The sequence below is a fragment of the Diceros bicornis genome, chromosome 34, assembly GCF_020826845.1.
Source record: "Diceros bicornis minor isolate mBicDic1 chromosome 34, mDicBic1.mat.cur, whole genome shotgun sequence".
Taxonomy (NCBI): Eukaryota; Metazoa; Chordata; class Mammalia; order Perissodactyla; family Rhinocerotidae; genus Diceros; species Diceros bicornis.
Window position 1 is genome coordinate 24,151,751 of NC_080773.1, and position 27,191 is coordinate 24,178,941.

The 27,191-nt window shown below is 59.6% G+C and overlaps 1 protein-coding gene across 1 annotated transcript; it reads right to left on the bottom strand.

The window, feature by feature from the left end:
• Positions 1 to 1,648: 1,648 nt before the first annotated feature.
• LMTK3 (lemur tyrosine kinase 3) lies at positions 1,649 to 20,877 on the bottom strand. The gene is given in 16 exon segments (XM_058529746.1): positions 1,649 to 1,735; positions 5,012 to 5,149; positions 5,351 to 5,486; positions 7,029 to 7,447; positions 10,023 to 11,403; positions 11,405 to 12,509; positions 13,155 to 13,304; positions 13,464 to 13,585; positions 13,662 to 13,746; positions 14,244 to 14,392; positions 14,742 to 14,829; positions 17,987 to 18,105; positions 18,576 to 18,652; positions 19,150 to 19,300; positions 19,563 to 19,696; positions 20,596 to 20,877. Coding segments are annotated over 16 exon segments (4,347 nt in total). The 5' UTR covers positions 20,672 to 20,877; the 3' UTR covers positions 1,649 to 1,718.
• Positions 20,878 to 27,191: the final 6,314 nt, after the last annotated feature.

A 27,191-nucleotide genomic window follows, 5' to 3' on the forward strand; every position in this document is an offset into this window, starting at 1 on the left:
GGGCTCCGGCCCCTCCTCCCTCGGACCCAGGAGGCCGGGCCCTCACCTCCCTCTCTGGAGTGGTTCCATGCAGCACCCACCCTAGGCAGGCATGTCCCAAGAACAGTCTGAGCACCCCCAGATCTACCAGCAGTGGTGGTAGTGGCAAGAAGCAAAACCCTAATCCTCTCCCTCTCCCTCTCTCCCTCCCCCAGCCTTGCATGTGACCCTAATGCCCTCATCACCTGAATTCCTACGCCAGGAGGCCACAGCATCCCAGCTGGGTACCCACTCCTGACTCCTTCCCTCCTCTCTCATCCAAACTGCATCCCTCAAATATGCAAATGAATCTGGTACCAAGGTGACGGAGGACAGGTGGAAGCCAAGAGACCAAAGATACAAAGACAGACCCAGTCAGAGGAAAAAAAACAGATGGAGGCAGCATCCATCAAGAGCCCGGGAGAAACTGAGAAAAAGAAATCAAGAGAAAAACACAAGGCAGAAAGACATAACAGAGACAGGAAGGCGACCGGGAGACACAGACAAGGAGAAAAGAGTAGAGACAGAGAGAAACTCATAGAAATAGAATCAGACCGGAAGAAGGAGGCTGAGAGACAGGGACGGAGAGATGGGAAAACACCAGGACAGGTGGAGACGAGCACCGGGCCGGGGAGGCGGGAAGCTAAAGGGAGAAAACCGGAGAGAAATGTGAGTGGAGAGACGCGGTTAGAGGGGAAGGCAAGACACGAGGATGTCAGGGAGAGGGGTGCTCACAGGGAGAACCAGGTCAACTGAGGCACAGCCGCTGTGGGCAGGAGATGGACCCTGACCTTCGAGGGACAGGCAGTGCCGTCCCGAGGTGTGTGGGATGTGGCCGTGCCCCAGCATGGGCGCTGGCGGGTCGCTTCTGAGCAGCCCCTTCACCAGCCAGGGCCCTGGGGCAGCTTCTGGCCACCACCACAGGCCCCCGGTGGAAACACAGCTCTGACCATAGCCCGCCACCTTCCCCAGCCATCGCCGGCTCCTCGTCGTAAGTTGAGGCCGCAGGCGACGATGCCAACAGCAGACACAGAGCGGGGATCCAGACAAGCGAAGCAGGCGGGGCCTCGCCACTGCGCATGCGTTTCCGCCTGTCTGAGCCTCGACGTTCCCATCCTTCAAACGGGGCCGTGAGGATGGCGGCGTCTCCTGGGCAGCACCCGCTCCCTGCATCCTCCCCTCTTCGCCCCCAAAACACACACAGGCCCCGCGTTCCTCCAAAAAGTCGTTTTTGTCTTTTTTAAATAATGTGAAAATGCCACGCGAAGGTTTGAACCAGAGGCCCCTCCAGGGGCCAGGCTGGGGCGGAGAAGGGGAGACGCGAGATGGGGGGTCCAGGTCCCCGAAGCCTGCAGCCCTTCTGGGGCCGGGAGTGGGTGAGGAGGGGCCTCTGCTGTGCCGAGGGGCTCCAGGCCCGAAAGAGTTCAGTTCAGTTCCAAGAAAGGCGGCTCTCCAGGGAGGGGCGAGGGGTTTCCTGCCTCATTTGGCACCGAGGGGATCGAGGGGGTCGGGGGAGCCGTCCGGGGGGCTGGGGGGCGGGGGGCCAGGGCCTCCCGTTTGGCACATGGTGGGGGAGGGCCCAGCCTCAGGGGCCTCCGCGGAGGCGGCATCTGTGGTGGCGGCAGTGGCTCCATCGTCCACAGAGGATTCTACTCTCATCTCCTCTTCTGGGGGTGCAGGGGGTTCAGGTCTTCGGGGAGTCAGTTCTCCACGGGGCCTGAGGATGGAGGCAGTGGAGAGAGAAACCGAATTACCGGGCAGACAGGCTCATGGCGTCTGGCTCACTTGGAGTCAAAATAAAACCCTCACCGTGGCCCACAAGGCCCCGCACTATCTGCTCCATCCCTTTTCGGTCCTCACCTACCCCTCTCCCCCTCACTCACTCCGCTCCACCCACAGTGCATGCCTCCTCACTGTTCCTCCTATGCTCCAAACACATTCCTGCCCCAGGGCCTTTGCACTTGCCAATCCCATTGCCTGGACCGCCCTTTCCTTAGCCCATCCATGTAAGTCAGGTCCCTGCAGCAATGTCCCCTCCTCAGAGGCCTTCCCAACCATTCTCAGTCACACAGTCTTCCCCCTTCCCCGCTCCCCCCACCAGTCATTCTATCTCATTGCCCCATGGTTATTTTTCTTCACGTTTCTCCTCGAGATAATCCCAGTCATTGTCCACAGCTTCCTGTCTGCTTGTCCCTCTAGATGGTAAGATCAGGAGGACTGGATTGTATTTGTCACTGCTGCATCCCCAGGGTCTGGCACAGGGCCTGGCACAAAGTGCCCTTCCCCCCATGGAAAAATCTCTCCCCGTGGGCCCCCACCAAACCTGGTGAGGAAGCTCCCACCCACTGCACAGATCCAGAAAACCCAGGTCTGTGGGTGGAGGTTCTCACCGAGGGCCAGACATGGGTGCCCTCATTCTCCATGCCACACTTCTGACCCGAGCAGCCTGGGTCGGGTCACGGCCCTCACCCCTGTCCCTCAGCCTCGGTCACCGTGTCTTCCAATGGGAAGCGTGATGCTTGTCTCCTTTTCAAAGGAGTGGGAGACACTGGGACACCCGGGGACCTGGCCAAGTGGGCAGAGCCACGCTGAGCACAGGGTCTGAGAAAGAAGGGGGCCCCACCTGGGCCCCCCGCCACGGTCTCAGGAACAGGCTCTGCAGCTTCCCAGCCCAGCAGCAGCGGGAACATCTGCCCACTGAGGGAAGGGATTTGGGGTTCCACACAACTGGGCCCTCCCTCTCTTCTCTCCTGGTGACTAAAGGTGAAGTCATCTTCGCCTGCCGGCCAGCCTCACCCCTGACTCACCACTTGGCCGGTGTCCCCATGCCCTGGAACCCACCCACCCTGTCCTCACAGGGGCCTCAGAGAAGACCTCAGGGAGGAAGTGACATTTGGGGTGAAACTTGAGGATGCAGTCAAGCGGAGAGTCAGCCCTCAGGCCCGTCCCTCCTGCCCTTGACTCTGCCTGGACTCTCCGTCCTGGATTCTGGCCCTGGCCTCCTCCTCAGCCTCCCTGCCTCCATCAGTCCCCACATGGCCCCGAGGGGTCTTTCTACACCCAGAGCTGACCTGCCCCTCCCCAGCTCACAGCCCTTCCATAGCTCCCCAGTGCCCCCAGGATAAAGTCCCTGTCCCTCGGCACCCCCTCAAGCCCTACATGGTCAGCTCTGCCCCCTCTCGCCTCACCCCCTCCACCCCCCCTCTGCCCCACTAAGTACCCCCAGACACCCGCCTCCCTTCTGTTCCGGGAACCGGCCAAGCTCTCTCCTGCCTCGGGCTCTTCCCACAAGCTGTTCCATCTGCTAGCCCTCTGTCCTCTTCCCCTTCACCTAGTTAACGGCAACCAAGCCTTCAAGGCCCTGGTCAAATGGCGCGTCCACCTCGGAGACAAAGCCCTTTCCTCGGGCATCTGCTTTCTCAGCAACCCCCAGTCTGCAGTTTTCCATTGACTGTGGGACTGTGGGGTCATGTCTGCGGGTGGGGTGGGCCTCACTGATCTTGCTCGGCACTGAATCCCCCTGCACACAGCCGCTGCTCAATTAGCAGCCACTTAACTAAGTGCAGTGGGGCCGCCCGGTGGCTTAGCGGTTAAGTGCGCGCGCTCCGCTGCTGGTGGCCTGGGTTCGGATCCTGGGCGCGCACCGACGCACTGCTTCTCCGGCCATGCTGAGGCCGCGTCCCACATACAGCAACTAGAAGGATGTGCAGGTATGACATACAACTATCTACTGGGGCTTTGGGGGAAAAAATAAATAAATAAAAATTAACTAAGTGCAGTAACAGCTACCCGTTAGAGACCACTGCTAGAGACTAGGCTCTGGGCTGCAAGCGTGGGGCAGATGAAGCCATTTAACTCGTCAACAATTTTATGAGTTAGATCCTGTTATTATCCCCATTCTACAGATGAGGGAACTGACGCACAGAGAGGGCAAGTGACTTGCCCTAGATCACACAGCCGAGAAGTGGCAGGGCCAACACCCAGACTCGGGCATGATTTGGGGGAGCAGGAATGGCACCCTCCCTGAAAAGGTCCAGTTGCGCCTTCTAGATTCTCAGCTGTGTCCTCCGGGAACACCTGCACCTGCCCAGCCCAGTGCAAGCCCTGCATGCAGGGGTGTTCTCTGGGGCGGCAGCAGGGGGCAGCAGAGAGCCCAAATCCAGCCCCAGTCCCGCCGGGTGAGACGTGGCTGTGCCCTCCTCTCTGCCAGGGTGGCCTTAGCTTCGGGACAGTCAGAAACTACAGGTGACGTGACCCTCCCTCAGAGTGGTGGTGAGGATTGGTGACATGGCATATGAGAAATGCCACAAGAAAGGGATCTGGCCAATGCTGACTACTGGAGAGGGCACCAACCCAGAGGCCAGGCAGCCAGGTTTGAATCCCAGCTCCTCATTCCTCTCCTGCGTCAGTTTTCTGTTTTGTAAAATGGGGATGAGACTAGAATCCAGCCCACGGGATGGCAGCAAGGATTAAATGGGTTAAGATGTGGCAAGCACGTTGTAGGCTCTATAGGAGTGCTTGTTATTCGTAGCAGTAGTGGTGGTACCATTGTTGTTATTCCTCTGGGACTCCTAGGCCATGCTCTCTCTCCTCTGGTTCATACTACCCAGCTTTGAGCATGCAGGTTTCCTCTCTGTCCCTGTCTGCCTCTGATCAACATGTGCCCCCAAACAGAGGTGGGATCGGGATCTGGCAAGCGCCAGGCAGGAGTCTGAGCCCAGAGATGCGGCAAAGATGGGCCAGACCGGGAGGGGATCCTTACAGAAGGAGAGACTGAGGTTTGGGGAGGGGTGTGACTGCCCAAGCCCATCTGACGGACACCGCCTGTCTTAGCCGGTTCCAGAGTTGGGTGGGGTCTCACTGGTGAGCATAGGAGTGTAGACTGAGAGAAAGGAAGAGACTTAGCAGAGGCAGCGAAATTCAGAGATGAGGACAAGAAAGTAGAGACAGATGGGGACAGGGAGAAACGGGCAGAGGGTCTGAAGCACGGTACCTGCGGGCCGCGCGTCGGGGGCCCGGGCGGGGGGCCCCGGGGTCTCCAGCGCAGGCGAGACGGAGAAGCGGGAGAAGCACAGCGGGGGGCCTGGCGGGGGGAGGAGGGGGAAATCCTCCGCCCACTCGAAACTGCCTCCTAGCGGTGGGGGGTGGGAAAGCAATGTGAGAGGATGAGGTCAGACCCCCAACTTCAGCTCCGCCCTCTGACTCCGCCCCCTCACCAGGCCCCGCCCTCCCGCACCATCGCCCCGCCCCAGGCCCCGCCCCACCTCTTGCCCCCGCCCCCAGGCCCCGCCCCAAATGTTGCCCCGCCTCCAGGCCCGGTCCCGCCCCTCACCAAAGCCGCTGTCGTTGCTGGGAAACCCATCTCCGGGGGTGGCGGGGTGGGGAGGCGTCGGGGGCGCTGGAGGCGTTGACGGGTCCGTGTCCCCCTCGGGGGGGCCCTGGACGCTCAGCTCGTTGGTTGGCGTCTCCTGTGAAGGCAGATTAGGGAGGCGAGAGAGGGCTAACCGTCACATCCCACCCACTGCATCCCAGCAAGCCACAAAACCCGCTAACATCTCTGAGGCTTCAGGCATCCCAATTTACAATCGCACTCTCTGGAGAGTCGGCCTAATCCGACTTCGAAGCCTCAGGCCAGCCTTAATCCCACCCCGGCCCGAGGCTTCCCCTTCCATCTCCCCCGGCTGCCAAGCCCCGCTCACACCTAAGTATCCCACCGTAGGAATACTCTCCTTGCTCCTTAACGCGCTGCCTCCACCGGAGCCCCTAAGCCAACACTGTCTCCCTAAGTCCCGCCCCGTCTCCATGACCCCTACCTATCTCCGAGATCTTGGCCGCGGGCGTCCAAGTTTGGGCCCCAGAACTACCTACTCCTATGGTCCTCCAAACCCCTACCCCATCCTGCGCACCTCCCGAGCCCCTAAGCCCCGTCCTCTGAAGCGTCCCGGCTCCAGACCTCCAAGGCCCCAGGCCCCAGCTCAGGACCCTGTTCTCACTCATCTCGGGACTCTATCCCGGTAGGCCCCGCCCCAGGCTCATCTAGGCACGGCCCCAGTCCACAAGAACCACCCCATCCCCCCTTTTTCTCTTCAACACTATCCTCCCAGACCCAGTTACTCTTAACACAACTCTCAGCACCTCCCTCTAAGCCCCGCCCCAGTTCATTAGCTCTGTCCATCCCCGAACCCACTCCACTACAAGCCGCATCTCTTAAACTCTACCTGCAGCCTCTCCACGGCCTCCCCCTGTGGGTAAGATCCGCTCCATCCTGAACCGGCCCCTTAGTCTCCATCTACCACCACTAAAGCATCCGCGACACACCCCGCCCCAAACTGCACTGGGCTGTGCCCCCACCATCCAGGCCACGCCCCAATCCTCTCAACCCTGTCTCCCTAGCCTCTCTGGGCTCCGCCCTGACTCCCAGGTATCTCTTTCCTTCTAGGTCCGTTCTCCCTCCAGGCCTCTCCCTCGCCCTCCAGCACCCTCTCCCGTCACAGACCTTGCCCCACTCTCACTCCAAGCCCCACCCCAACTCTGGGCTCGACCCATCCTCCAGGCCCAGCCCCACGCCCAGGCCCCGCCCTCACACCAAGGCCTCATCCTGTCCTCCTGGCCCCGCCCCATTCCCCGGCCAGTCTCTCCCCAGCCCCGCCCCCCTTGCAGGCCCCGCCCCACCCTGGGCGCGACCTTCCTCCAGGCCTTGCCCCATGCCCAGGCCCCGCCCTCACACCAAGGCCTCATCCCGTCCTCCTGGCAGCGCCCTCCCCGCAGGCCCCGCCCCCACACCAAGGGGTCATCCCCTCCCCCTGACCCCACCCCATCTCTCTCAAGCCACGCCCCCTGCAGGCCCCGCCCCTATACCAAGTCCTCATCCCCTCCTCCTGGCCCCGCCCCATCTCTTCCCAGGCCCCCGCCCTCCCCGCAGGCCCCGCCCTCCCGCGGGCCCCGCCCTCCCGCAGGCCCCGCCCTCCCGCAGGCCCCGCCCCCGGGACTGCGCCCCCGCGACCGCGCACCTGGTCGAAGAGGTAGACGGTCACGTCCCCGTGGAAGGAGACCATCTTGCGCTTCCTCTCCAGCTCGCTGTCCTCGGGCTCGTCGGCCCCGCGCGGAGACTTGAGCAGCCCCCGCAGCGGGCGGGCCGCGTCCGCGTCGGCGCTGCTCACCACGACGGGCACCGGGGCTGCCCGCGCCCTCCCGGGGCCCCGCGGCCCCGCCGCCGCGCCCGCCGCCGCCGCCTCCTCGTCCTCCTCCTCCTCGTCCTCGTCCTCGTCCTCCCCGTCCTCCTCCGCCGGCCCCGGCGCCCCCGCCCCGCCGGCCTCCCCGCCAGCCGCCCCGGCGTCCGCGCCCTCCCACGGGGGCCGCCGCGGGCCCGGCCCCGGGAACGGCGTGAGCGTGAGCGGAGGCAGCGCCAGCGAGAGCCGCGAGAGCTTGGCTGCGAGGGAGAGACCCGGTGAGCCCCTGCTCCTGGGGAAACTGAGGCACGCCCTCCCGCCCCGCTGCGTGTCCGCAGGTCATCTCAGCCCACGCTCTGGGCCTCAGTTTCCCCCCTTGTGGGCCTTTCTCCACCAGAGTGGGAGAGATTTTCCCCCTACTCCAGTGCTTATCCCTCCCCGTGGCTCCCCAGTGCCCACCAGGCCCAAGTGCCCTGGGCCTGGCTGACCTCTCCAGGCTCTGTCCCCACCTGATTCTGGCTTGACCTCCATCCAGCCACAGGGGCCACCTCCCCATTCGTCCCGCCTCTGAGCCTTTGCATGGCTGTTCCCTCTGCATGGAACTTCCTTTTCCAACTCAAGTCCTGTTCACCCTCCAGCTCTGTCTGGGCTTCCAAAGCTTTCTGAGATCTCCCAGGAGGTCAGGCCAGGCCACCCACTCTGCACCCCCTAGCACCAACCTCCTCTCCTTCCCAGCAGATTATCCTGGTATGTAACTATATTTGTGTTATTAATGTTTGCCTTGCCACAGAACAGAGACTGAGTCAGACCGCCAAGCACACAGAGGTACTCAGTCAATATTTGTGGGATTAATAAGTGAATGTTCCCTGCTGTGTGATGTTGACCCAGGTACCTTCCCTCTCTGGCCCTGGATCGCCAGATGAAGCTGGGGTGCACTTTCCCTGCCCTAAGACTCCCTGATTGAAGGCTGCTGGGAGGGAAGGACTTCAGGTCCCTGGAGGAGAAAACCTGGCCTCGAATCCCAAGCCTACCCTGCTCACTTGCTGTGTGTCCCTGGCAAGCAGATCCACCTGTCTGAGCCTCTGTTTCCTCACTGGTAAATGGACAGGGGCCACTCACTCCTCCATTAGTGCATAAGTGAACTGTGTGCCAGGGCCTGTGGGGGGCGATGGTGGGCATAAGAGGAGAGCCAGGGCAGGGCAGGGAGAAAGATGGACGTGGACTGGGTCTTTCCCCTGCCCTCGTTCACTCCACTCCAGCTTCTCTGGCCTTGTGCTATTCCCTGAACAGGCCAAGTTAGTGCCCATCTCAGTGGCCTCTACCTGAAACACCTTTCCCTCACATGTCCACCCAGCTTACTTACTTCACATCTGCTCAAAAGTCACCTCCTCATTGAAGCTTTCCCTGACTGCCCATCTCAGGGTGGGGAGACTGTATAGACAAAACTATCAGGGGCTGTGGGTACCCAGAGGAAGGACAGGGTGACAGACTTTAGAAATCAGAAAGGCTTCCCAGGGAAGGGGAAATATGAGTGGGCTTTTGAAGGATGAGTAGGAGTTCCCTGGCAGGCTATTCCCAGACTCTTCTCACTCAGCAACCCTGACCCCCTCCACGGTAGACACTCTGGGGCATCTTAACTGCTCATCCCCTGAGATTTTCATGCTGCCCGGAGTCTTTCCTGACACAGCTGGTTGCCAACTCCCCACAGCAACCCCGAGGAAGTGGTAGTGTTTTAATACCATGGGCTTTGAGGAAAGAAAGTTCTGCGCCCAGCCCCCTTCCTGACCTTTCCCTCCTGAGCCACACGCTCCTTTGGTAAATGGAGATGATAACTCTTCCCTCAAGTATGGCTGTGAGGTTGCCAATATAAAACAGGGCCCGGTCATTTATAACTTTCATACCAGAATTTAAGGAAACCAGGCCTCCGGGTGATTCGGTGGAACCACAGTCCCTGTGCCCACATCTAAACAGGGCTGTTTATCTTTACTCTCCGTTTATCTTCTCTTAAATCATCCCCTCTCTGTGTTCCTTCTCACTTCCTGTGTTCCTACCAACACTCAGTTTCCAGGAAAGGCATTTCTCTGTCTTTCAGGTCACTAATAGCACAGGGGGCCGGGCAGGGTCTGAAGCTCCCTGGGTCCCCGCCTTGGACAGCTCAGGGCCTGGCACACAGGAGGCCTGGCACACGGGACAGATGCCCCAGCTTGTGGGAAAGTTTAATCCACAGACGACAGGCTGGCAGCCCAGCCCACAGACAGGCTTCATCTGAATTGGTTTCAACCACTAAAACACCCAGAACTCTGGTTTAAAAGGGAAAAGCGGCAGATTTGGCACCACCAAGTGGGCATTCCTGAATGGAGCTGTGACGTGGCTGCATTTTCTCCCCGGCTCCCACCCCACCTTTCCCAGCCTACTTCATTCATTCCCCAGTACTGTCCGGCCCCCGTGGGCATCTGGGTTTGAGACCCCTGGTCTAGGTGAATTGCAATAATAAAAGCAGGTGCTTACAAGTGCCAGGCCCTGGGCTAAAGGCTTTGGAAGGCCTAACTCATTTACCCTCACAACAACCCTACTGGGTGGGTGCTATCCTTGTCATTCACATTTGGCAGATGGGGAAACTGAGGTACAGAGAAGTAAGGTCGTTTGTCCAAGGTCACAGAGCTAGGGAGCGGCAGAGCCAGGATTTGAGCACGGGCAGTATGTCTCCAGGGTCTGCGCTCGTCACGGCCAACCTGACCTGTCTGCCCCCCAGGTGCCCGGGATTCTCCACGTATCTTGGAAGGAGCCAGGCCTGGGCCCCCAACCGCGCCCCCGTGCCCCCAGCAGCCTCCTCACCTTTGATCTGCTCGCTGTTCCCCTGAGGGGGTCCCAAGTCCAAGAAGAGCCGTGGCATCTCGGGGCCCTTCCTCTCGGGCTTGGGGGGGTCCGCGTCTCCGCTGGGTGCCGTGTCTCCGCCGGGCCTGCTGTCTGGGGCCCCGGGCTCTCCCTCGGGGGCCGCCTCCGGCCTGGCTCTCTGGGGCGCTGGCTCCGGCCTCCTCTGCTGTGCTTCCGCCGGCGGTGGAGGCAGCGGCTGGGGCCTCGTACTGTCTACCCATCCGGCCTTTGCGTCCACGCCGCTTCCGAGGCCGCCGGCGGGGGCCATCCCCGTGCCCACTGGGGCTCGGCCCCCACTCCCGAGGTCCAGCCTCCCAGCCCCGGGGGCTCTCGGTGCCCCCCCAGTCTCGGGGGCTCTCCTCTCCGTCCCGGCTTCCAGCACCCCGCTCCTGGGGGCTGGGCCAGTGGGGCCGGGGGCTGTCTCCCCGCCGTTCCGGGACAAGGCCACTGCGCCGGGCGCGGGGGCTCTCTCCAGCGAGGTCTCTGGGGCTGGCTCCCCGATCGTGGGGGCTGGACCCCCACTCTCGGGCGTCTTCTCCCAGGGCCCTGGGGCTCTCCAAGGCCCAGTCTCTGGCAGCCTCTCCGTGTTCCTGGGGAGTCTCGGGCCCCCATTCTCTGACACCTTCTCCTCGATCTTTGGGGGTGTCAGCTCCCCATTCACCAGCACTTTCTCCGCCCTCCTTGGGGGTGTCAACTCCCCATTCGCCACCACTTTCTCCGGCACTTGCTCTTCTCTCTCTGGGGACCCCGGGCCCCCATTCTCCGCCACCTTCTCCTCGATGCCCGGGGCTCTCTGTCCCCCGTTCTCCAACACTGTCACCCCGTTCACAGGGAGGTTCAGGTCCTCGTTCGGGCTGGAGGCTTTCTTCCCGCTGCCCAGGACCGTGGGGTCCCTGCTCGGGCCCGGGGCTTTCTCTCTGTTCCCGGGTCCTCTCCCTGCCTTCCGGGGCCCCGTCTCGCGGTGGGGTGCCCCCTTCTCGCCCAGGAGGTTCCTTGTCACGTCCTCCCGCAGGGACATCAGCAGCTGCTCGGTGCTCACTTGAACTACGAAGGTTGGCTTCTCCCGGGTCCCCGGGGGGCCCGGGTCTGGCGGTGGCCGGGGCGCTCCCGGGTCGGGGGGCTCGGGGGGAGCCCGCGGTCGAGGGACCCCTTCCTCCTCGGCTGCCCCCCCGCCTGGGAAGGCTCCCTCGGGGGAAAAAGGGGTCTCGGTCTCGTAGCCGCTGTCTCCCGGCTTGGGGCCCGGCGACGACAGGCCTGAGCCGGGACTGGCCACGGCCGAGGGGGGGTCGGGGGACACGGCTGGGTCCAAGGGGGCCCGGGGAGGTGGCGGCGGGGGGGGGGGGAGCGGGAGGTGGCCCCCGCCCGGGGTACTGGGGCGCCGCCGCCCCCATGAGGGGGTCCAGAAACTCGGGGGGGGCCGAGGTGGGGGGGGCCAGGGGCAGATCGGCCAGGGAGCCCCGCTCTGCCCGCAGGGAGGAGTCGTCCTCGGGGGGATGGGGACAGCCAAGAGCAGGGTGGCCCCCCCAGCCAGCGACGGCGTCCCCCCGCTCCAGGGGCAGGCAGGAGCAGGCCCCTTCGCGGCTGCACAGGGGACAGGGTAGGGGTCCCCGGCGGCTGGGGCCACCCCCAAGGCTGCTGCTGGTCTCCCCGGGGGAGCTGCCCTCCTCCTCCTCCTCTTCCTCTTCGGCCCAGGGGCCGGCCCCCCGCTCCCCCAGCACCTCGGCAGGGTCTCCTGCCAGGGTCTCCCCCGCGCCCCGGCCCTCGGGGTCCCAGCCACTCAGGAGGAAGCTGCCTGATGCTGAGGACTGGGCCGGGAAGGGCCGGGGCGCAGGGAAGAGGGGGGAGGCCCAGGTCTCGGACACCAGCTGGGGGACCTCGGAGGGGGCCTGGGGGGCCTGGGGGGCAGGCACGCCTGGGTCCAGGGGGTCCCAGTCATTGGGGAAGAGGGGCTCGGGTGGGGAGCCGTGCTCCTCGAGGCGGATGTAGTACTCGCTGCTCACCGAGGGGCTGCGAGCGCTGATGACCGGCAGCACACTCGGCGTGGACAGCGCCTCATAGAAGGGGTTCGAGGGGTTGGCATGGGGGGCCGGGGGCGCGGATGCCGGCTGCCAGGGAGGCGCCCCCCCACCCCGGCCGGCCCCGCGCCGCGCCTTCTCCCACAGGCACTCAAGGTTGAGGCCACGGCTGCTCTCGGTGACCGTGAGCACGTCATCGGGGTCAGCCCCAGGGAAGCCATCCAGAAGGGGGAATGGCGAGGAGAGGGTCCCCGGGCGGGGCGCGCTGTGCTGCGGGGGCCAGGGCCAGGGGAAGGGACCGTCCCGGGGTGGGGGCGGCGGCGGCGGGGGCCGTGGGGGCCGCTCAGAGAGCAGGTAGGTGAGCTGCAGCTGGAGCTCAGAGGCCGAGGGGCGCTGGGCAGGCGGCTGCCAGCAGGACTGCAGGATATCGTACCTGGGGGAGAGGGGGAGGCCAGAGTGAGCAGGACAGAGTCCCGGGGGGGCACTGGGGGCAAGCAGAGACCCAGAGAGAGGGGGACAGGGACCAGGGAGAGGGCACAGGGACCCAGAGAGAGGGGGACAGGGATCCAGAGAGAGGGAGACAGAGACCCAGAGAGAAGGGGACAGGGATCCAGAGAGAGGGGGACAGGGATCCAGAGAGAGGGCGACAGAGACCCAGAGAGGGGGGGAAGGAAACCCAGAGAGGGGGACAGGGATCCAGAGAGAGGGGGACAGAGACCCAGAGAGAGGGGGACAGAGACTCAGAGGAAGAGGGGACAGCGAGGCCACTGTGAGAAAATGATGGCTAAGGGGTTACTCTTGTTTGGGTTGTGAGTTCTGGAATCAGGGACAAGCAAGGGTCTTGTAGGGTTGGAGACACTGCGGTTCAAATACCAGCTCTGCCACTCCATGCCTCAGTTTCCCCCTCCAAGTGGCAGATGCTGGCAGAGGGGTGGGGACATGCCCACTCCAGTCTAGGGGTGCAGCGAGTGGTGAGTGAGACTGTGGCTGGTGTGTGAAAGGAGGGGGTTTTGGGACCATGCGGGGGGGGGGGGGGCGGTGTGGAAGGTCAGGGGTCCGGCTCAGGCCCCGCCCTCACCAGTAGTCCGCATAGGGCAGCTTGAGCCTCGGCCGTGCCAGCTTGACGTGCTGCTGGCGGACGACGAAGGCGAGGACCTCCTCGTCTGACAGGTGGCGGTAGGGCTGTGCCCCAAACTCAAACAGCTCCCACAGGGTCACCCCCAGGGACCTGTGGGGAGCAGAGGGCAGAGAGAGGTCAGAGCCCCCTCCCTGACCCGCTGAGGGCCTCCCCTCCGGGCCTCAGTGTCCCCATCCGTGGAATCTTGCGCCCCCCCTCCCCCGTCCCCACCCCCGGTCCCCCGACCCCCGGCCCCCGGCCGGCCCTCACCAGATGTTGCTCTCGCGGCTCTGGTCCACCACCAGGAAGCTCCCGTGCACCTCCCCGAGGAGCTCGGGCGCCGCCCAGCGCAGCGGGATCCACAGGCGCTCAGGGGTCAGGTAGTAGTCCTCCTGGGGGTGGGCCGGGCGGGGTCAGGCGGGTCGGGGCACCCCCTCCGCCCCCGCCCGGATGGAGGGCAGCCCCCACCTTGTAGTTGCTGTGGGAGAGCCCATAGTCTCCGATGCGCACGGTGAGGTCGGAGGTCAGCAGGCAGTTGCGCAGGGCCAGGTCGCTGGGGTGGGGTGAGGGGGGCGACGTGAGAGGGGGCAGCCTGCCCCCCACGCCAGACTCCGCCCGCGCCCACACTCCTCCCCTTCGCCTCTCCTTTGCCTCACTCCTCCTTTCCTACCCTGAGTCCTCCGCCTCCCCACGCCTCCTCCTCTCCTGACTCCTCCCTCTCCTCTGTGACCCCGCCTCCCCTCCCTGACTCCTCCCCTTTCCTGACTCCTCCCCCTCCCCTCTTGACCCCTCCTTCCCTCCCGACTCATCCCTCTCTTGTGTGACCCGCCTCCTGACTCTTCCCCTCCCTGACTAGTCTCCTCCCTGACTCCTCCCTCTCCTGACTCCTCCCCTTCACTGACACCTCCCCTCTCCCGACTCCTCCCCTCTCCCAACTCCTCCCTCTCCTCCGTGACCCCTCCTCCCCCCCCTCGAGCCCCTCCCCTGTGGCCTCGCCTCCTTCCCCTAAGCAGTACCCCCTCCTCCTCCCCGTGGCTCCGGCGTCGCCACCTGTGCACGTAGTTGTGGGAGTGGAGGTGCGCCAGACCGCGGGCGATCTCCAGGCCCATCCTTTGCAGTGTCCGCAGGTCTCGAGGGGGCAGCTCAGGGGACAGGCCCTCGGGGGGCCGCTGGGCCCGGAGGTAACGCTTCAGGTCCCCCTGGGAGGGAGGGAGGGCAGGGCGGGGTCAGCACCACCACCCCCTCCCAGCGCCCACACATCCAGCCAATCCAAGGCAAGGATGGGGGCGGCCTCTGTGCTCAGTGGGCAGCCGCTCTGAGCCTCAGTTTCCCCTGCCGCTTGGAGGGGGTCATAACAGAACCCATCTCTCTCGCTAGTTGGGTGCGCGCCACCTGTGGAGTGAGCGCTTATCTACAGCGAGCGCTCGAGAACTGTTAGCACATGTCACACAGGTGTCGCCGCGATGATGATGTTATTGCCAAACATTCCTAGGACCCTAGGCTTCCCCCAGCCCCCACCCCGCCCAGCGCCCCCCCCCAGACCCTCACCAGTTGACAGAACTCCATAATGAGCAGAAAGGGCAGTGTCTCCACACAGACGCCCAGACACTGGAGGACGTTGGGGTGCTGCAGGCTCCTAGGGTGGGGGGAGGTGGCTGGTCAGGAGACAGCCCCTGTCCCACCCCAACCTCCCAGCAAAACCAAACTGTAGCTTCAACCGCTTTGGTCTTAGTTTCCTCATGTCAGGATCTCCCCTGTCACACACCCTCCTTCCCCGGGCCCCCATCCAGGACTGCCCCACTGTCCCCCAGTTCCCAGGCCAGACCCTAGGCGCCTCTGTGCCCCTCCTTCCTCCTCACCAGGCCCCCACAGCCATCCTTCCTGCCTCCTGAAGCTTCCCCATCCCCTCTCCTTCCCACAACCCCAGCTTAAGCCTCCTTCTCACCTCCTGGACTCTCTTCTCAGCCTCCTCCTGGCCTCCCTGCCTCCAGTCTCTCTCTTTCAGTCTATTGTGACCTGCCGCTCAGCTGCTCACAGCCCTCCATGGCTCCCCAGCACCCCAGGACAAAGCCCAGCTCAGTCCTCGGTCTTTCCTGCCCCTCTGGGTGCCCCGCTACCTTCCCCAGCATCCCTTCTCACCCCCATGTGCATCTCCCCAAACACACAGGTGCCTGCTTAACACACTGCCAGGCCTCTGCCCTTACAGTTCTCTCTGTGGAGAACACCGTCCCTTCACAAAGCCCTCCTCATCCTCAGGCCTCAGCATCAACATCATTTCCCCAAGAAACATCTCTGTCCCCAACACTGGGGCGGGTACCCCTCCTTTATCCTCACTCTGTGGGTAAGAGTCAGGCTCAGGGGTTCAGATCCTGTCTCCACCTTTCCCAGGTGTGGAAGTCACTTCCACCTCGCCCCGCCTCAGTTTTCCTCATCTCTAGAATGGGGACAGTAATAGTTACTCCCTCATATGGTTGTGGAGAGGAATTTAATAAGATCAGAGAGGAGCTGGCACACAGCGAAAGATCCTCGCTGTTACTGTTGCTTTTATTTTTACATATGGTTTGACTTTCACGTCACCCTGCATTTTAACTGCATTTTCCTGCCTCACCGCCTTTGCACGTACTGTTCCCTCTGCCTGGAACACGCTTCCCACAATGCTTTGCATGACCAACCCCCTCATCCTCCATGATCCTGTGCAAAGCTCCCCTGTCTTATTTCTTCATGGCACTTAGTCTCTGATATTTTCTTTTTAAAATTTCTTTCTTCATGTATTTACCTACTGTGCATCTCCTCTACTAGGCGGTGAGCTCTACCGGGACAAGGGTTTGGGGTTTTCTGTTCACATGGCCATGTCCCCAGTGCCTAGACGAGTAGGTGCTCAATAAAAATGTGTGGAATGGATTTTACCCTGATTCATGGCCTGCGGTCTGTGGGAAGACTAGAACATTCCAGACTTGCAGCCCAGAGCCTGGCTCGGGTTAGGGGTGCAGGAAGTTATTTTCCCATTGGGTCTGGCGGGAGGCAGGGGCTACTTGGGGGCTGGGGGGCCAGTGCCCAGGCCCAGCCGTCCACGGCCTGCATTCCAGCCTTCTCCACCTGGCAGAATAGTGCCTCCCGCTCCTGCTTGGTGGAAGAATCGTGATACAGAGCGTTCATAAAGCACCCCGCATGTGCTAGGGCTTCAAAAACGGCTTGAGCTCCCAATGTGGGACATTTAGGATGGAAGATACAGAAGGAAGCTTGGTTCATTGCACGTCCACTATTCTGAGCCAAGGCCGGCCACTTCTGTCATCAAATCCTCCCAACAACCCTGCTAGGCAGGATGATGTTTCCCATATGATCCCGGGGAAATGGAGGCTCAGAGAGGTGAAGCGACTTGCCCAAGGTCACACAGCTGGTAACGGCAGCAGAGATGGGATTCGATCTCAGGTCTCTGGCTCACTCAGCACACGTCTACCGAGGGCTGATGGCACTTGTGCTCGGGCAAAAAGATGGACCCAGAGCTGCCACCGTAGTCCTGCCCCCTCCAATAGAACTTGCTGTGAAGGTGGAAATGTTCTAAATCCAAGCTAACATAGGAGCCACTGCACTAGGTGGCTACTGAGCCCTTGAAATGTGGCAAGTGTAGCCAAGGGAATGAATTTTTAATTTGATTTCATTTTATTAACAAATTTAAACAGCCGTATGTGGCTAATGGTTGCCAGCACGGGTCTATGAAGAAAACACACGAGCTGATGTGATGGAGCATCCCAGGCCCCCCTTTAGGTGGGGGGGGTGGGGGTGGGCAGGGAAATCCTTTCTGAGCTGAGATCTGAGGAGGGGAAGGGAGCCCACCATCCAAAGCTGGGGCTGGGTGGCCCTGGACTCACATTCTAGACAGAGGGAACAGCAAGGACAAAGGCCCTGAGGCAGGAAAGAGGCGGATATGTGGGAGTGTCAGTGAGGGATGACTGGGGCGAGGGGGCCAGTGGCAGGAAGGGAACAGGGTCAGGCAGTGCAGGGCCTGTGGGCTGTAGGGAGGAGTGGGACTTTGTCCTGTGGGCAACAGGGAGCTATGGGAAGTTTTAGAGCAAGAGAGAGAAATTCCAACGTCTGTGTCTCTGGGGTAAACCCCACTTTACAGCCGTCTGATAAGGAGTCTCTGTATACACACCCTTCCCATAACAGGGCACTCACTCCCTCACAAGGCACTTAGCCAGCGAATGTTTATCTAGTCCTTGTCTAGAAGCCCTGAGAGTGGAGAGGAGACCGAGTAGAGGAGGGACAGAGTCCTGCCTTCCCAGACCTCCCAGTCCAGCAGGGGCGGGGGGCGAAAGGACAGAGCTCCTCAGTGGCCATTTTGGGTGCCTACTCAGGGCCCTGGTCTGTGATTCTGATGCTACCCTCCTCACAAGCAGGCCCTGAGGAAGGGGACCACCACGATGTACCCAGTGCTTAACACAGGGTAATGTCACATCCTCTCAGCTTCCCGCACTCACTTTCCCGAAGAAGATACTGAGGTTCAGAGTGGAGAGAGGCACAGCTCAGCACATAGCTCAGCTTCAGTGCTCTCCCCTCGCCTTCATCATACTGCCTCTCACTTCATATCCCTGGCTCTGTCCCAAGGAAGAACCCAAGGCTCAGAGAGGGAAATTCTCTTGACTGAGTGGCACAGCCAGGAAGAGGTAGATCCAGGTTCGAACCGAGGTGTGACCCCCTACTACACTTCTTCCACTCCCAAACGTTACCTCCATGAGTCGCAAACTCGGATATCTGGGCCTCCAGGGCCCACGTCCATCGAGAAGTCCCCATACCTGTATGGCTGTGCTTCTGAGATGAACTTGCGCTGCTCCAGGGGCCCCGCGCTGGCTCGGAGCTCCTTCACCACCACCTGGGCTGGTGTGTAGTCGGAGAAAATCTCTCCCAGGATCACCTGGTCAAGGGGGAGCTGGGAGTCAGCGCGTGCAGTTTTCCCCAGCCCCGTCCCCTGGGACCACCTGCACCCCACCACATGGCTCCCAACTTCCCCTCCTTTGCAGCATCTCCCTTCCTATCCCACCACCCTCGTCCCCCACCAGACGCGGGCTGAGAGACTCACGGGCCCAGAGTCCGATGGATGCAGGGACGGATGGAAGGATGGACAGACTGACGCGTGGAGAGCCGGGTGGCGAGGCGGAGTGGTCAATGGAGTGAGGAGGGAGGCGCTGACCGACAGATGTTGGGGGATGGGGTGGGTGGGAGCGAGTGAGAGATGGACAGAGGTGAGGGGAAGGGTGGGCTCAGGGGGCAGGGGGAGGAGGCGGGGGACAGATGAGAAGTGGTGAGAGCAGGGGGATGGACACAGGACAGGAGCACAGCCCCAACTGTATGGACCCCCTGCCTCCCACCCCCAGCCCCACTCACCTTCCCAAACCAGCCACTCCCAATCTCTTGTAGGTAGCTGAGGTGCTGGCGGCTAAGGCCCAGGGGGGTGGTCATGTCTGGGGGGGAAAAGAGGGAGGCCCCTGAGCCTTTCTATCTCCCGTCCCAAATGCCCTCGACACCCCCCAACTCAGTGGGGACTGGGGTCAAAGCAGACACAATCTCTTCTCATTGGCTGCCCCCAACATTCCATGATGGGATTGCAGCCTCCTCATTGGCTGCCCACAAGGCTACAGCATCCAGTCAGTCCTTCCCTTTGGCCTCCCAAGATCCTATGACGTGACGTTGGCCTGCCATTGGCTGTCTCTGAGACTGAGGTCTAGGCTGACCTCACCATGGACTGCCCCACTAGAATCCCCACAGCTGGTTTTGGATTGAGCAATGGCTTCCACCAAAATGATCTGTGATTCCCTACAGGCTGCTTCCAAGATTCCACGGCTCCCATCTCTGCATTTCCCCTGGGCTGCCCGGGGCCTCAGCATCCTGGGAAGACTCTCAGGGCCTTCCACCACGTCCCGTGGCACCATGGGGTCCTCGTCAGGGTGCTGGGCAGTACCTGAGTGTGAAGGCTGCGGGGCAGGCATCGGCAGGGAGACCTCGGCCAGTGGGAGAATGTAGACATCAGGCAGTGACTGTGAGGAGGAGGTCTCCTCGGCCGGGGGAGTGTACTCCCCGGAGCAATCCTCCCCTTCAGGGTTCTCAAACTCCTGGGGCCGGGAGGGGTGAGGGGTGGGAGAACACAGGGCTGAGACACGTCACCGTCCTTCTGGTCAGTACGTCTCCCCGTCTTTCTCATAACTGTCCCCCAATCCCAGCCCAATTTCCATCCCAAGACTCTGGATCTTGCCATAACTTCAGGCCCAAAGGTGCTCTGGGGCTTACTGCCCCCTGCCCCACCAACCACTCCGGCTGGGGAAAATGCCTCGCTGGAATCTTTCTCCCCACCTGGAATCCCTTCATGCACCTCACCTTGAAGCCAACATCACCCCGTTTGCAGCACAGACAGGTGAGGAGGAGGAAGATGAAGGCCAGCAGGCCGGAGCAGGAAATGAGGACCACGGCGTAGGGAGGAGCCAGAGGGGCCCGGCCCAGGGCGAATCCATCTGTGGGCACAGGGCTGGGCTGGGGTCCCGGCTTCAAGCCCCTGGCTCCCAGACTCCATGCCCTTCCCGTCCTGGCCAGCCTTGACTACAACTCCCATGATGCTCTGCAACAAGGGGCCCCTTGGCAGAGGAGCCGGATGGCCCAGGGCATTGTGGGAGTTGCAGTTTGGGGCCTTCTCAGGTGGCTGGGTTGGGGGTGGGGGTCCCTCCTCTCGCTCCAAGCTGGGATCCCCCCCCAACATCCCATCACCTCACCCCAGGCTTGGATGAATTCCAGTGAGGATTGAGGGAAGGAGGAGTTATAGTGGAGCCTGGAGCTCTCAGAATTTAAAATACGCTCCCACCGACAGCCTCATTACCCCCTATTTGGGGAAGAGGACGAGCCGCCAGCTGCAGGCTGGGAGAAGATTCTTGCCCCATGCAGGAACCCCCTAGCTAGGGGGGGTGAGGCCTGTCTCTTTTAGGGACGTTTGGAGCACACACACATCCTCCGTCCCCAGCCCAAGCCCCTGAGAAGGCAACTCCGCAAGCTCTGGGTCTCCCCCGAAGCTAGAGACAGCCTCCTATGCTGTGTCCCCCTTAGAAATAGTATTCCTCCCCTCTGCCCCCAATCCTCCCAGAGGCCCTGTCCTTCCCCGGCTCCCTGCACACACCTGCACAGACACATGCGTGTGCACACACACATGTTGCCCAAACGGACCCCCTCCCCACCCAGCCCCCAGCCTTCCTCCCACAGGCCCTGCTGACAGAGGCACCGTCCCCGCGGCTCCTCAGGCCCTGGCTCGGTTGCAGGAAGACGCGCAGACAGGTGATGCAGCCGGAGCCCCGCAGACAGACCCCCGGGCAGGCCGGGGTGGGGGTGGGGGCCGCTGGACAGCCGGATGGCCGGACAGACTCACCGGGGTGGGCCGGGGACGCCAGGCAGCCGGAGGCGGAGACGGCCGCGAGGAGGATGAGGGCGCCGGGGGCAGGCATCTTGTCGAGGATGGAGGGGAGGTGGAGGTGGTGGCGGCTGGGGAGGAGGGGGGGGGCGGGCCCTCAGCCCCCAGCCATGGGGACCCGCACGACCCTGGCCTCCTCCCGGCCCAGGAGAGGGGCAGGAGACGCAGGACAGGGGGAGGGAGGGGCTGCTTGCTGGCTCAGGTACCCCCCTCCCCCTCTTTGAAGGGACAGACAGATGAAGGGATGGAGAGGCGGACAGAGGAGAGGAGCTGGGGAACCGGGGTTGCTGGGGTGGGGGGGGAGAGGGTAAGATGGGGGGGGAGAACGAGGGCCCCGCCCCCGAGCGCAGCCGGGATTGGGGGAGCGGAGAGCCTGTCAGAGGAAGGGTAGGAGGAGGGAGGATGGAGGGAGGATGGAGCGTCGTCATGGCAACTGGCTCCCCAGTAGCATTGGCTGCCAGGAGGGAGGGGAGGGGGTGGGACAGACAGGGACCAGCAGACCCTTGGGGGGTGCAGGGCCCAGAGTGCCTGGCCCGGACACTGCTGTGACATGCCACCGGCATGGACACGTGTGCTCCACGACAAGATGCAGATGTGCGGCAGGCACACGCAGCCCACACACGGCTGGTACCCATCGCAGAGACCCTCAGAGACAAGCACATCACATACAAAGGTGGACAGCCATCGGCAGACGGGGACACGTACACGTCACACACAAAGACGCAGGGACGACGGGCTGCACTGGGAACGCACAGCCAGGCCGGCCCCCGGCACAGATGCACCCGGCCACGCAGGAACCACGCACAGCATCACAAAGACCCACACACGCCACAAAGTAAAGCCCCAAATCCACAGACACGCACACCACAGACAAAGATCCACGCGGGCACCGCAGTGACACACCGAGGCACACAGTCACGAACTCAGACATTCCACAAATGGGCAACAAAGAACACCCATAGACACAAGCATGACACACACAGATCCACACAGACACACACATCACACCAATAGTCACAGACATCATTTGCACGTAGACACACACGACATACACTGACATAGACACATGTATCACATGCACAAATATACACAGACACACAGCAGATACGTGGAGAGACATGCACATCACATACACAAACACACAAACACACAGGTACATAAAAGATACACACATCTCTCACACAGACACATTTCACTCACATAAATACACACAGACACGCGTCACATACAGATACACACGGACAGGCACAACTCGTCCATGGATACAGACACACAACACATTCAAAGAACCACACAGGCACACCAAGCTACACAAATACATACAAAATACACACATACATCACACTGATACCTACAGATGCATATCACATACAAATATACACAGTCACACATTATCCGTACAGAGACACTCAGACACACACAACACAGACACATGGGCACACAAAGATACACACATCACATACGTAAACATACATGGACACACATATCACAAATGTACACACATTTTGCATAAGGTTACAAACGCACGTTTTCCCACTATAGTCACACATCACATAAATACACCCGGGCACACATACACATACCAAGATGTAGATACGCACTACACACACACACACATCACAAATACCCACATTTCCTAGGAGGTTACACAGCTGTAGACACTTGCCTCACACAAAAGATAGATAATCATAGTTTATTTATTCTTGTGAGCTTTTGCTCTGTGCCAGGCCTTGTTCTCAGCGCTGTACGCATTTTACTTTTTAATCCTCATCCCCATCCTACAGATGAGGAAACTGAGGCACAGCGAGGTGCAGTCACCTGCCCCGAGGCACACGGCAGGGAAGTGGCAGAGTGGGGCCGAGAACTCGGTCCGTCAGGCACACAGACAAAAACACACAAGGACGCACACATCACGTGCCAGGCAGCCGCCGTCTGGGGGTCACAACCCACAGGGCCCTGAGCTGCAAACGCACCGGAAGCAGGGACGCCCACCCTCCGCGCGGACTTCTCAGTGGTCCGTGAGCATCCGCGCTGCGTGCCTCCCGGTGAGGCTGGGCGGGAGCTGCGCATCCCAGACGCAGCCTCACTGCACGCCGCGGGGGCGACCCAGACACCCCCACCCCAGCACGGCCCACCCCGCCCCGCCCCCCCAGCAGGGGTCCAAGACCCCGGGGCTCCAAAACAGGCAGCCGTGGACTCCCGGCGCATGCAGGACAGGGGCTCACAACCCCCGCAGCGGACAGCCCTCCTCTTCAGGGGCCTCAGGGGAGGGGGAGGGGGCTGCCTCTCGGGGGTCTCACTGGAGAAACTGAGGCAGGTTCATCGCGGGAGGAGGGGTAAGAGGGACAGGGTGCCGGGACCATGGCTGCAGGGTGGACTGACCAGTATGCAGGGGGAGAGAACGGAATTGGGGGGAGGGAGGCCAGCAAAGATGCAATTAGCTGCCCCCCTGGCTGAAGGGCACAGAACCTGGAGGAAGCAGAGGCTTATGGGAAGTGTAGTCCCAGCCCTGAGACTTGTGGGAAATGTAGTTCTGGTTCATCCAGAAGGGAGGCTCGGGTTAAGCATCTCCCCGCGAGGAAGCGGCGGCTGGATGAGGATGGCAGAAGGCGAAGGTCCGCTGTCTGAGTGTCGGGAAATGATGTGGGCAGGTTCTTGAGTCCAAGGGAGCGGCGCAGGCGGTGTTGCAGTCCTAACTCTGTCCCTGGCTCGCTATGTGTGCATTTATTCACTCAACAAACATTTACTAAACGCCTACTGTGTGCTTAGCCAGGCCCTAAGGCAGAAGCTGAGAGTGCAGCAGGGAACAAGTCAAACCCGATCCCTGCCCTTCGGGAGTTGGGGGGGTGTCACAGAGGCTTGCAGAAGGTCCACTAGAGTTTTTCAAACCATGAGCAGTGAACCATTACTGAGGTGTGACGTCAAGCTTGTGGGCTGTAACTAGAGCTTTTTGGAAAAATAAAATAGGCTAAGCTAGAACATAGCAGAGTGCATGCTCGCTGTAGGAGAAATATCCACGTATGGAACTTTTATTTCTGACAGGTCCCTTGTCGGAAACCCTGGGTGCCAGACGTGTTCTGGATTTGGGAATTTTTCTATTGTAATATCGCCGCAGGAACATATGCTGTATATTCTGAACACTTTCTTTCACCTGGCTGTTCACTTTAATATTTCTATGGTGAAATCTCTGAACAGTCCCACTAAGGGGGGTAAATAATTTAAGACTGTGTGTCTGTGTAGGTCAAGTTCTGCCTCCAAACTTACAATAAAACTGTTTTTCAGAGCTTTATTGATTTCAAAACTGTGGACTTATGTCATCAGGTTCTCAAAATGCGGTTCGGGGTCCCCTAGGGGTCCCAGAGACCCTGTCAGGGGATCCGAGAGGTCAAAACTATTTTCGTACTAACACTGAGATGTTACCAGCCTTTTACACTCTCGTCTATCATGAGTGTACACTGGAGTTTTCCAGAAGCTACACGGCATACGATATTGTGACTAAACATAGAAGCAGCTACAAGGATTCACCATCTTCTGTTGAGCCAGACGTTAGAGATTTGCAAAATGGTGAAAACAAAACCACTCTCCTCACTAAGTTTTTTTGTCGTTTGGAAAAGTTATTTTTATTCAAATAGGTTTATATGTTTAGGTTTATATTAATGGATTTATTCATGTTATTTTAAAACGCATTAATAAACAGATATTTTAAAAATTTATCAGTTTTAATTTCTAACGTGGTAAATATCGATAGACATAACCTGCATAAATAATGGCCTTTTGGGGTCCTTAGTATTTTAAAAGTGTAAAGGCTTGAGAACTGCTGCTTGTGTTTATATGTATGTCCTGGTCACAATAATTTTTTTTTTTTTTTTTACTGTATGTCACAGTAAAAACTGAAACAAGAGAGAACACAGTAAACACTGAAATACTATCTGAGAGAAAGTGACATGAAACTGAGGTCCCGTGGGAATCAGCCCGCTGCTTCCTCGCGGAGAGATGCTTAACCGAACCTACCTACTGGATGAACCAGAACTACATTTCCCGCAAGTCTCAGGGTTGGGACTACACTTCCCATAAGCCTCTGCTTCCTCCAGGGTCTGTGCCCTGCAGCGGCAGCTAATTGCATCTTTGCTCACCTCACCCCCCAGTTCCGTTCTCTTCCCCTGCGTAATGGTCAGTCCATCCTGCAGCCATGGGGGAGGAAAGGAGAGGGAACAGTGTGTTTTAGCAGAGGGAACTGCACATGCAAAGAGGAAGACAGGAGGTGGCTGTTGAGGGGGTGAAATGAGCAGAAATATTTAGTTTGCTCTCATTGCAGGCCAGGCACTGATGCTCACCCACCCTCACGGAGCCCCGCCTAAGGTGGAGGTAGCCATTGGGCAAACCATCGCACAAACAGACATGCAACTTCAAACAGTGCTAAATGCAGTGAGGGAGAGGATGGGGGGATGTGACTTAGGCTGGGCGAGGAGTCAGGCGAGACTTTTCTAGGAAGGCGACAGTAAAGCCCGGATCTGAGGGGGAAGCGGTAGGAGGAGAGCAGGGCAAAGAGGTTTGGGGCAGAAGGAATAGCACTGGGGGTGGCTCTGAGCCTGGACAGCTCTTGGAGCATCAAGAAGTGAATAGGAGGTTGGTGTGGCTGGGTCCGAATGGGTAGGGAAGTGGAGACATAAGTAATGTCGGAGAGGTGAGCAGAGGCCGGCTCAGGGGACTGTATGGTGAGGAGTTTGGGGTTATTCTCAGCCGAGGAGGGGCCATCGAAGAGTTCTGCGTGGAGGCGAACAAGATCTGACCTCAGTTTTAACAGGCGCCCTCTGTCTGTGGTGTGGGGAAAGACAGGGTGGAAGGCAGGAGCCCAGGGAGGAGGCGACTTCCATGGTCCAGGTGAAAGATGGTGGTGGCTCCAGCCAGCTACTGGCAGTGGGAACGGAGAGGAGCGAATCACTTCAGGACAAGAAGTGTCAGTGAGGATGTGGAGAAATCGGAATCCTCCTACGTTCCTGGTGGCAATCGTGCAGTCACTTTAGAAAACAGTCTGGCAGTTCCTCAAAAAGTTAAACACAGAATTACCACATGGTCCAGCAATTCCGTTCCTAGGTATCTACCCAAGAGAAGTGGCGACACATGTCCACACTAACATTTCTACTCGAATGTTCATAGAGCATTATTTGTAATAACCAAAACGCGGATGCAACCCAAATGTCCATCAACTGGTGAGTGGATAAACAAAATGTGGTATATCCATACAATGGAATAGTATTCAGCCACAAAAAGGAGTGAAATTCTGATAGATGCTACAACATCGATGACCCTTGAAAACATTATGCTGAGTGGAAGAAGCCAGACACAAATGGCCAAACGTTGTGGGATTCCATTTATAGGAAATGTCCAGAATAAGCAAATCAGACGGAAAGTAGATTAATGGTTGCCTTGGGATGGGGAGAGTTAAGGGATTTCTTATTGGGGTGATGAAAATATTCTAAAACTGATCGTGGTGATGGTTGCAAAGTTGGTGAATATATTAAAAATCACTGAATTGTACAATTTAAATAGGTGATTTGTATGGTGTGTGAATTCTAGCTCAATAAAGCTGTTGAAAAACTGCTTTAGGATGTTTTGGCAGACTGGACCGATCTTTGGTTTGGGCATGGGGCCTGAGGAGGAAGGAAGTGTCTAGAATGCTTACAAGGGTGTAGACAACTGGATAGATGGAGGGGCCTTCTGCCAACGTTGTTTGCACAAAGCACTTCGCACGTTTCCTTGTTAGTAGGAACGTCAATTATTATTGCTGTTATTATGGTCATCCTCTTTTTTTATATATATAATTTTATTTATTTATTTTTCCCCCCAAAGCCCCGGTAGATAGTTGTGTGTCATAGCTGCACATCCTTCTAGTTGCTGTATGTGGGACGCGGCCTCAGCATGGCCGGAGAAGCAGTGCGTCGGTGTGCGCCCGGGATCCGAACCGGGGCCGCCAGCAGCGGAGCGCATGCACTTAACCGCTAAGCCACGGGGCCAGCCCTATGGTGATCCTCGTAAAACTTGAATCAGATCCTGTCGCTCATCTGCTCAGAACCCTCCCCTGGTCCCATCTCAATCAGAGTAAAAGCAAAGTCCTCAACATGGTCCCCAAGGCCCTACAAGATAGTTCCCTCCCTCCCCACTCCCTCTCTGAACCTCGGCTCCTGCCCTCTCTACACACCTCTTCACAAGCTCTGGCCACACTGGCCTCCTCAAAGTTCCTCCCATATTCTAATCATGGTCCTACCTCAGGGCATTTGCACTGTCTGTTTCCTCTTCCTTGATATCCACATGGCTCCTTCCTCACCTCCTTTAGGTTGAAGCTCAAATGTCACCTCCTCAGTGAAGCCCTTCCTGATCACCTTATTAATAACTACATCCCCCTTCCCATCTCACATATGGAATCCCTCTTGTTTCTCCACCACCATGTGACACTAGATCTTTCTCTTCTTTGCTTCAATTATTGTCATCTCTCCCAGTGGGTCCCCCTGAGGGCAGAGATCTGTCTGTCCTCCCAGTGCCTACTAGAGTTCCTG